Source organism: Aplysia californica, unplaced genomic scaffold, assembly GCF_000002075.1.
Source record: "Aplysia californica isolate F4 #8 unplaced genomic scaffold, AplCal3.0 scaffold00823, whole genome shotgun sequence".
Taxonomy (NCBI): Eukaryota; Metazoa; Mollusca; class Gastropoda; order Aplysiida; family Aplysiidae; genus Aplysia; species Aplysia californica.
The window spans coordinates 39,688-50,830 of record NW_004798093.1 but is presented as its reverse complement, the minus strand read 5'-3'; the positions used below and the strand labels follow the sequence as shown (position 1 = coordinate 50,830).

Here is an 11,143-nt window from a genome sequence, read left to right as displayed (position 1 = left end):
ATGAAGAAATGGTTCAACTTCAACATCAGCAAGAAATAGAACAAAACAACATCTCAAATACGCATCATACAGGAGAGTCGACGATAAGGTCTTCTTCATGGTTACTAGTGTGTACATAAAATAATGTGTACAAACAAGCATGCAATGTAACAGTAGAAAACTTGGAAATGTCCCAATAGCAACAGTACGTAATATCCCCCACTGCGTTCCACCAACAATCGAGATTTATTTGCTTCGTCTGACCAAAAACCAGACTGATACATTACAAGTGACTCAAGCTCCCCTCTTAATATGTCCAATATTAATACAACACACATACAATGACACATGTGTGAACAAACCTACATACAAAGACGACAGGTCAGCATTTTACAGTGATCTCCTTAGATCAATTTGTAACATTTGGTTCAACTGTCTTCAGTCTATAAACAACCCCAATTTCAAAAACCAAATCACTTTAACCATTATTTAATCCAAGCATGAACCTGCACTTACTGATCTACATGGCAAAGGGTGACAACATTCTGTGAGAACATTAATTTCATAGCTAGCTTAATTTTCTTTTAAAGCTCGTCTAGCCTTTTTCAACACTGTGAAAACATATCACTGGCTGTTCTTTTTAGCATAAGCATGTGCTACGCGAGTGATCAAGTCTGATTTTATAAACTGACAGTATGTACCATGTCTAAAACAGACAGAAGCTATGCTCACACACATCTGGCAACTGAAAGTCATGTCCTACAACGTTAATTGGCATTGAGCCGAAAAGAGCAGAGTAATGTCTTGATGCACAATCACAGCAAAAATGACGGCATCACACACAAGTCCAACATTTTTTGCGCCACCTAGTGACAAAAGCTACTGCTCGCTGTCAAAGATAAAATAGAAAAACGGATTTTACTACAGTAAGCAGAAATAAACACAGTGAACACAAAGTGCTGCCAGAAGGGGTAACGAGTTCTTTTTTCAACACTTTTATTAATGTGTCCATTTAGAGTAGAGCTTTACATCCACAGTATACAGATTGTGTTGGCGAGATAACAAAGTATGTATGATAAGGTTTGAGCGTACCTACAAACTCCAGATAGACAAAATGGCTGCTACATTAGTCTCATATATATATATATACACAGTACTTAACCATTTCTTCACATGCACACTATTCATGGCTACCTCCAAGTAAACATCCATGACTCCTACACTTCACACTACAACATCATCATTCAACAAGAGAAATGTAATATATTTATATATATATATATATATAAATATGTATATATTTATATATTGTGACGTTATGAGAGTTGTTAAATTAACAGAACGCAAGAAATAACGACAAAGAAACATGCAGCAAATGAAAGACAGTAATCAAGCACGACCAAAAGACAACGGCGAGTGAAAGGAAGATTATATCGGCAACAGCAGCAGTTGCTAGACCTGAGGCTTTCAAGCAAATTCAAAAACAATTCAAAATGTACAGTAGGAGAGAGGGGAAGTAGGGGGGGAAACAATGGTGACATATTATATATATATACAACCAGTTACGACAGCCACATCTTGCTGCTATTATAATGACAACTCAACACTGTGGTATGTGGTTTTCCTCTGTGAACTGTCTAATGGACTTAAGACTACACCTGAAAAGAATTAGCCAAGTTGCTATAATCCCGTTCACTGCTTCGCCCTACACCGTTGAGTGAGTCCTTTGATAAAATTACATGTAGAAAGCAGATCTGGTGATGAAACGGTCAATAGATACAATGATATTCAATCTCTTTGCACTTGTGACAGTTACTCCCCTTTTAAAGAACAATACCAATCTGAAGGGGGGGGGGTGTCTTTAACCCTCTTAAGGACTTGGCAATTGGCACATTTTTTATTACTCTTAAATTTTTAATTACTCTCTCCTGTAGCTGTAGCCAAAACAAACTTCAAAAGGACAAATCATTTCTAATCATCACCAGATGTTGATTGTGTTTTTAATGTATCATGACTGTGACAAGAAGTGTAAACACAGGTAAGAAAAATGCGCCTACGCTGCAGGGCTGAATGACAACATAGAACAACAGAGGTCTATAAACAACAATATAGAGGGAAATGCCGAAATACGCAAGAGCTTATACAAAAGAGAGGAAAGTAAAAGGATTGGTTATTAAAAGGGGGTAGGACCGGCTTTCTGCAGCACAAGGCGATGCAAAAAGTAAGTTCCGGAATGGAATGTCTGTTCATTCAGAGATTTCATTGTCTTCTTTTCAAAATCTGAACATTACAAGCTGTAATGCATTTCCTGCCTCTTCAATCCCAATCATCACACAAAACAATTTTTAAAAATTACTATTAACAATCTGAAGCTGTGTGTTTTGTCTTTGGTCAACTTTTTTAAAAGAAAAAGAAAACAATCTTAGAGAGAATCAACAGGAACAAAGCAGTAAAGAATCCCATCAGAGGGATATCCACGTTCTCAAAAGACAGACAACTCATACTCCCCACATGACAAAAGGAATGATCTTGGAAAAGTGGAGTGTAAGAAAAAGGCCAAAAAAGCTCAAAATACCTGACATGAATTCATTCATTAGTCAAAGGGAATCATCAGAGGGAAACGCAACTACAAGTAAGCTTAACAAACATGAAGAAATTGAAAATGGGAAACAAAGGGTGGTGTTTGCGCGCGCGGGAGGGGGTGACCCCAGCATGATCACCTCTTATACCAGTCAGTCCTTAATCCATCTCAATTAGAAGAAAGAAGGGGGGGGGAGTTGGAATGAACACAATCTAACACAAACATAGCTACTCTAAACTGCACCAACTCAGTATACAGAGTAGGAAGAAATTATATCTTTGCATATTCAGCACATGACGGTCAGGGACGAGAAAGGTAGACACCTGAGAAACTTTTAGTTTTAAAAGTTTAACGGCACTTACGACACAATTAGGTCATATAGTGCCGAAGATTAGAGGTGTTACAAGAGAGAAACAAACATAGAAAAGAAAGAAGACAGAGCAGGACAACAGATGTTTAATGGGAAAGAAGGAGCAAACCACATCAGAGCACCTGTCAACCAACCGCAGTGAAAGCTTCCCAGGATAAAAACCATGACGACCTTTTCTGCAGTGCATGGAACCGGCCGGAAAAGCCAAGTAGGTTACAACTTCAATTTATAAGTTATTTGAGATAATAACCCTATCCACGTCCACCCTGTATTTCCTTTTTTTAAAAACGATGTTCAAGGACCAGGTTTTCTGCCTTCAAAATGACCTACAGTGAGTCAGGTAGAGCGTGAAACTCTGACAAGAATATATTATATGACAAAAGCACGATAGACATAAAAAAGAAAGAAAACAGCATGACCTAGACGTACAACAACAAAGAGAATAAGAAAAGTTAGTTTTAGTTTTAGTATGAGTTTTACGGTACTTGCAACACAATAAGGTCATGTAAGTGATGACGATTAAAGGTGTTACAAGAGAGTCACAAACACAACAAAAAAAAAACAAACCAAGGAGAAGAGGTCCATAAGGACGATAGATGTTTGACAGGAAAGAAGATGCGAACAACACCAGAGCACCTGCCAACCATACACCAGAAACAAATAAGATGAGGACAGGAACAACAAAAACACCATAGACATATGGTACACAAAAACAACAAAAAGAAGACAGGCACGGAAAAAACCAAGATACTAAAAACAAGGAAAGAATCTAAACAGCACCCAGACTTGTTTGCAAGAGAAACAGGAGAGACCAACAGATGATATTAATAATCCCAACAACAATGTGAAGCAAATTCATGTCACAGATGTACATGATTTGGGAAGTACGTTACTTTTCAGGATGGCACACAGAACAGAATGTAAACACACAAACGTTATATATCATGACAACATTTCATCTCACACTAGTTAAAAGCTATGTCCTATCTCACTGCAAAATTTGTGGAAGACAAACTACCAGTAACTTACTATTGCGAGTCCTATATTATTGTAATAGCTAGTCATCAGTGATGAAGGAGGTAAGGTCCCCTCTTATCTCCTATGATGTAACACATATGTATAAAAATATTATTGTAAGTGGTTATAATGCATTGTGCTGGACATTATTATTAGGATGGAAAATACAGTTGTTATTGTTATTGTTGTTGTTGCTACTGCTTTTTGGTATTTAATGGAAATGTCGTCTTGATGAAGGAATACAAAACAAACAACAAAAAAAACCCACTTTCACACTGACTGGCAGCCAATTCTCCCTCCACCTCTCCCTCCCTCCCTCCTTCCCTCTCCCTCTCTTTCTCTCTCTCTCTCTCTCTCTCTCTCTCTCTCTCTCAGAATGTACAAAATAATGTAATCCATGCCCAACAAACCAAACGTCGCATCAATGCATCTACTTTTCCGCCAAGAGCAGATGATGACTTATCATAATTGAAATAAAAACTGTTGTTATATATGTACATGAGAGAATACTCTGTCTCTGCTAAGATGCCTTGACTTAAAGAACATCTTCCCACAAAACTAAGAAAGCTGTGTCTTGAAAATGTCACAGCTGGGCATTCGTATATGTGGGTGGAATCAGGCGCTCGTCAATTTTTGGGAATATAAAGTTATTATAATCATCTTAAAGCGTGTCCCTTTGTCAAGCATTTGGTGAAAAATATACCCATTCATCTTGGATTGTTGAGTAGAAGTCAAGATATTTGCCATTGAAGGAAAAGGGGGTCGCCTGGTGTCAGAGGTAAAATTAGCAAGAAAATGTCCACCAAAGTTTTGAGACTTCCAAAGCTTGACAGTCTTTGGAAACTGGAAACTTACATTTTTTGTGCATTTGATGAACATTTTCCACTAATACACACACACATGTCTTTAAATTGACATGAAAGGTGCTGATTGAAAAAACAATTATTTTTTTTAAAATTGCCCAACAGCCAGAAAAATGCTGGTTTCTTTGATTTCATTATTTTGACGAGCGCCAGATTTCACCACACTGCCTGACATCTCCTTAAAGCAGTTGAAATTTAACACCCTTCGACATAATGTAGGTCATTTTCAGGGAGGTCATTGTATTCCTCATGGCCATAAACCCATTAAAATTCAACGAGCATCAAAACAGAAAAGAAAAATTAACGACTACGGGCAAAGCACCCAAGAAAGAAAATTTACTGCTGCATTTACTGCTGCATTTACACACACCTGATGCCCACCCAAACAGCTGTAACCTATCACCAATGATCCCTGTGTTTACAACATACAAGTTAGCAAGCTTACTTTAGTGGTCTTAAAACATGCAAGTATTCTGCTAAATTAGTTTTAGTAGAGGTTTTTCAGCGCTCGCAACTGCATAAGGTCATGTGAGCGCCATTTCAGCTAAATGTCTTGGAGCTATCATTATCATTTTATATACAAGTGCACAGTGCACATTTCCCAAACGTCAAATTTCGTCCTTATGACCCACAATTCAGTCAGTCGAAAAGCTGTTTCTTCAAGTAAAGACAAATATTAAATTCATGCTAAAGGACAAATTAGATTTTTAATATATTACAAACTTCCTCATCCTATCTACAATTTTATAGTTGTGAACGGTACCGGAAGTTGCTCACAAGAGTATGAGAATAAGAGTGAGGAGAACAGAAAGCACATGTTAATGATTATCTTTATCTTTATGTTTTAGAGCTGTTAGCATACATTACAAGGTGACCGATTACATCTCTCGTTTATTATTATATTTCACTTTGGTAATTTTCCCATTTCATGTTGGCTCCATTTATGCATTTATTTCCAATAAGAGATAATATTTCAGTTTTGTAACATGTTCACCTGAACTACAACGAAAGATACACGCAATGTACAACTTGAATTTTATTTACAGAATTCCTCACACAATTATTTCCTCTCTTTCAATCACCATCTTCTTACGACATCCATTGGCCAGGTGTCTATAATCACTTACAATCTCATAGGAAGATCAGTTTCATAACCAAAAAAATTTTAAGAAACCTTTAGCAACTCTAATAGACATTACCAATAATGGTGGGGTAAATAAAAAGACATTTGTCAATGTTATCTCGCTTCCTGGCACAATAATATTGACAAAATTTGTATTTGTACTTTTCATGACAAGATGAAAATAAAAAATTGTATCAAGAATTCATCATTGTGAAAATTATACCTCATTTATGTTGCAATGTGATGTGACGCACCCTGTTGCTGCACATGACAATGCAAATGTCAAAAAAAAAATCTAGAATCATGATTTACGACAGTATCATTTCCTGCTGACCAGATTGCTAGAATTGTTGTAAACAGTTTAGTTATTCCCCGTTTCCCTTTCCCCAACTTACAGTAACAAGAAGCCCTGAATACTTTAAAACTAAACAAGGGAACTTTAGAAATATAGATGGGAAAAGTCTTTGATTTCAATAGTCGTAACACAGATTTAAATACTCAACAAAATGAAACCAACCAAAAGTCTACAATGGATGAAAACTGAATGTGTTCTAATTCCTAACACTTTCGAAACTTATCCTAAAACATATTTAAGAAGCTACCATTCAGGTTTTTTTAGACGGAAACAATTACAATCAACTAAAAACATCAAATGCTTCCTACAAAAGATAAATCAAAACATGGAACAACGCAAGATAGAAACTACCATAATCACAAGCCACGTTTAACACTAACGGGGGGGGGGGGGGGGGGGATCTTTCAAAAACTCCACTGCCACTTCTGCCATTAGAACCATGTTCGTGAAAGGGTGAAAAAAGTAAATTAAAAAACTGCAGCAGACAAAATCTAAAGACTAAGCCAGCTGTTTCCCCACCCCTCCCCTTTTCCCTCATGTTTTCTGCATTATATTCTATAGCCCAATCTCATGGTGATATTTATTGACGTTTAGTTTTAGTTTTAGTAGAGGTTTTACTGCGCTCGCAACTGCATAAGGTCATATGAGCGCCAAGGGGTGGATGTCAACAGAGAAGTCCTGACAGCTTTATTAACGTAAGACACTGTGAGAGGCAAATCCTTGAATGAAGCATATGAATTGTCTGGAATATTTAAAGCAAAGAAAAATGATAACTGGCATGTACATTCCTGATAGTGGATACAAGGCAGCATGAGACAACAAATTTGTGTCATACGCTTAAGTTGCAAGAGCGTCTAAATGAGAGTAGAAGAGGGCGTGTCTGAGAGGGCTGCCAGCAACTAAAGACGAAGACAAACTAGTATCGTACAGCAAGCAGACATCCCCCCGCCTGCATGCTATACAAATATCTCAACAACTTTGAACATTTAGTCAAAGAGTCCATGTCGAGAGAGGGGGCAAACACATCTACAGAAATTATGACCAACCAACAAAGATTTATTATTATACATGGAAGGATTCACAAGATAAGAAAACAGAATATTCATGCTTATATATATATACCGTATATATATAAACAATTCTATGACAACGTCAGGCAGTTGCTCCACTCTTTTTTATACAAAGTTTGTACCAGCCACAGCTCTAACCCTCTAGTTACACCATTTCATACTTTTGATTAAACACCCACGTTTTTTAAAAAGACCCAAACAAAGTATTTTCATTCAGCCTTATACAGGAAAATCCCCTGAAACAAAAAAAAAAAAAATATTGAAAAAAGCTGCCTCTTTCATTCAATCAACTATAAACCCAATCATGACGCTTTTCTCCATCATTTTATCTAGTTTTACAAGCTGCCTCCGACATTCAGCCATCCACACTGCTTTCAGCACTTCCTTTCTTCTGACCAATCATACAACACCTCTTCACCAATCAGCCAATCATACAACACCTCTTCATCAGTCAGCCAATCATACACCTCTTCACCAATCAGCCAATCACACAACACCTCTTCACCAATCAGCCAATCATACAACACCTCTTCACCAATCAGCCAATCACACAACATTTCTTCACCAGTCAGCCAATCACAATGCCTTCAGTCTCTCCAGCAGTTGCTCCGCCTCCGACTCACTGTCATCTCTCTTCCCTCGGCTGCGGTTTTTCGCGTTTTCCTGAGCGACGCTGGAGTTTGGGGAGGAGCTGACATTGGAGTCATCAAAGTCAATCTCTCGCAGAGTCGAAGCATCCACGTTGTACAGGTTCTGTCGTGACCGTGAGCGCGCTAGCTGTGCCCGCCTCTCAGCTGAGGGAAGAAATACAGCCAACTGTCAGTACACTCAAAAACATCAGAAAATATTTTTTTAAATTAACTCAATAGACCACAATTTGTCATTTTTTTAAAATTAGACCTTCTTTACAAAAAAAAAAAGGCAGAGTTAGAAAAAAAACCATGAAATTGTCACTTTTACTTGCAAACAGATCGTAGCACTTTTTTTATTCATTTAATTTTGGTTTCACACTGTGTCAAGAGAAGTGAAAAGCAAAAGCATTCTCTTTTTTCATGATCATAATAACAATTTTTCAGTGTCATGAGTGCTTCCAAAAACACCAGGTATAAAAAGCAAAAGGGGCTCCTTTAGAATATCAAACTTTATCAATTTTCTTTTTATAAAATCCTTATAGTAAGGTTAAAGAAACACAATTAAATGAGGTAGTTCAGAGAAACAAGGTGTCCTGTATTCAGCCAAAATGAATCAATCAGTGAATGATTCTTGCAGGTGAAAAATAACCTGTCGATGTGAATGTGCTCTGGTGAAACAAACTTAGGCCAAATAGCCAAATGAACGTTTAAAATGTACACATTGTTGTCTCAGGTTAAGTATTAAGGCTTAATTGAGAGCATCAGTGGCTCTAAATTCTATTGAACAAAGTAACTCTCTATGTGGCAAAGACATTTATATTATAATTCAGGCACTCAGTTCAGAAAAATAATAAATCTATTTCTTAATTTTTTTAGCTTCCACCCCTTAACGATAGGAAAATGTATCAAATTATGATGTATGCAATATAAACATAATGTATTTAATTTGCCACTTCTTGTGGTATCTTAATAGCTATCCCTTAACAGCTAAGAAAATTTATCGAATTACGATGTATGCATCATATGTATTCATAAATATTCAGTTCACCGTATTCATTTATTTATTTTTTTTAAACACATTTTTAGAGGCCTATTACTTTTAGTTTCAAAAGGAAGCTACTACATGTAAAAATAAATATTAATTTCCTCAGAAAATGTTTTTAGAAATTAACTCAATCTACCACAATTTGTCATTAATGAACAAAAAATACACAAATTTTTTTCGGCCCTACTCAAATCAGCTGATGGCATGAAAAGAAAAGAAACACACAATCACTTCAATCAGGCCCGATGTAAAGAAATGAGTCCAGATATGACTGTGGCCAACACCGGCACCCTGGCCATGCACAAACTGGCAATACACACAGTCCACACACCCCGTGCGCACTGATAGACCAATAATACATACATGGTGTACTAGAATAACCAAGTCCCCAATGTGGTGTGCGCTGATAGAGATGTCAATAACGTAAAGTAAAATAATAATATGGTAGCTAGGACAGACCGGGGGGGGGGGGGGGCAGAGAGAGAGAGAGAGAGAGAGAGAGAGAGAGAGAGAGAGAGAGAGAGAGAGAGAGAGAGAGAGAGGTGTGTGTGTGTGCGTGTGTGTGTGCGTGTGTGTGCGTACGCGTGTGTACGCGCCCAAGTGTGTTTATGTGTGCCTGTGCGCACGTGTTTCATTTTGGTGAGAGGGATGGAAGAAGATCCAAGCACAGTAAATGTGTTTTCAGTGCAAAATCAAGAAGAGAAAAACAAACAACAAAAACAAAATAAAAAACATCCCCATCTTGTGATCGGCATATCTGATGAGCTATAAAAGTGATAAATCCTATCAAACCTTCACCAGCTACAACACAAACAAAAGAGGGGCCCATAAAGTCGTGTGGTGACCAGACTAACGCACACATCAAAACTTTTAAAAAAATGAAAATTCTTTTTATAAAATCACTGAATGAAACAAAAGTCAACGTAGCTGAAATATAGTTGGAGAAAGAAAAGTGTTGCACATAATCGATATACCTTGATGTGTGTGTGTGTGTGTGTGTGTGTGTGTGTGTGTGTGTGAGTGTGTGTGTGTGTGTGTGTGTGTGTGAGTGTGTGGATGTGAGTCTGTGTGTGTTAGGTTTTTCGGTTATGTGAGTGTGTGTGTGTGTGTGTGTGTGTGTGTGTGTGTGTGTGTGTGTGTGTGTGAGTGTGTGTGTGTGTGTGTGTGTGTGTGAGTGTGTGGATGTGAGTCTGTGTGTGTTAGGTTTTTCGGTTATGTGAGTGTGTGTGTGTGTGTGTGTGTGTGTGTGTGTGTGTGTGTGTGTGTGTGTGTGTGTGTGTGTGTGTGTGTGTGTGCCTAAACTCAGCTGAAAGGTAAACGAAATGTATATTTCAGCAAATCAAAACAACAAAAAAATTTATTAAATAAGACAACAAATAACAATATTTTAAAAAAACCACCAAAAAAAAATCAAGATTCACATCCAATCCATTCCAATCCAAGCAGCACGTCAGATCAAAATGAACAAATCTATTCTTTAAAAAAAAAAACAACAAACAAACAAAAAACATAGACAAACCTGGAATAAAAGTGAAGAGAAAAAAATCACATAAATACGAGCGGTGAGAGTGACCAAAAATCAAAACCCCAACAAACAAACAAATAATTTTTAAAAACCCGGAAAAATCGTGTGAAATCCGTAGCAGTTGTGACGCAGTACACGTAGAGAAGAAAGAAGAAATTATAACGGAAAGAAGAAGGAAGAAAAAAAAAAAGAAGAAAGGTCGGCCACTGCTACTTGCCATCCCGGGGAAACTTTTGGAAAGGTCTAAGGTTAAAGGGGAGGGGGTCAAACGTCTACAAGCTGAGGACAAACAGCTGTCCTCCGGGTTCTACCTCCCGCTCCTGGCGTGGCGTGGCGTGGCGTGGCGTGACGTAGCGTGACGCGACGTGACACGACGTGACGTTTGTTTTGTTAGCATGGAGATGAATAAAGTAAAAGTGGTGGGGGGATGGTGGGAGGGGGTATGAGAGATGAGGGTAAGTTCCATGATGATAGCAAAACGATGGACATATCAATAAAAGTTAACACAAATGTTAATGTTGGAGTGGCCGTGTGTTGACCACACATTGTTTTTGTTTGTTTCTTGAGGAGGAGGAGGAGGAGG

The 11,143-nt window shown here is 37.7% G+C and overlaps 1 protein-coding gene across 1 annotated transcript in view; it reads right to left on the bottom strand.

Annotated features, from left to right (window-relative positions):
* Positions 1–5,433: 5,433 nt before the first annotated feature.
* The window catches only part of LOC101850757 (protein diaphanous homolog 2), a gene marked incomplete at its 5' end in the record, with an annotated part of 43,334 nt that continues 37,624 nt past the window's right edge, over positions 5,434–11,143 (bottom strand). Inside the window, 1 exon segment of the mRNA XM_013088861.2 lies at positions 5,434–8,152. Coding sequence (XP_012944315.2) covers positions 7,935–8,152 — 218 coding nt within the window.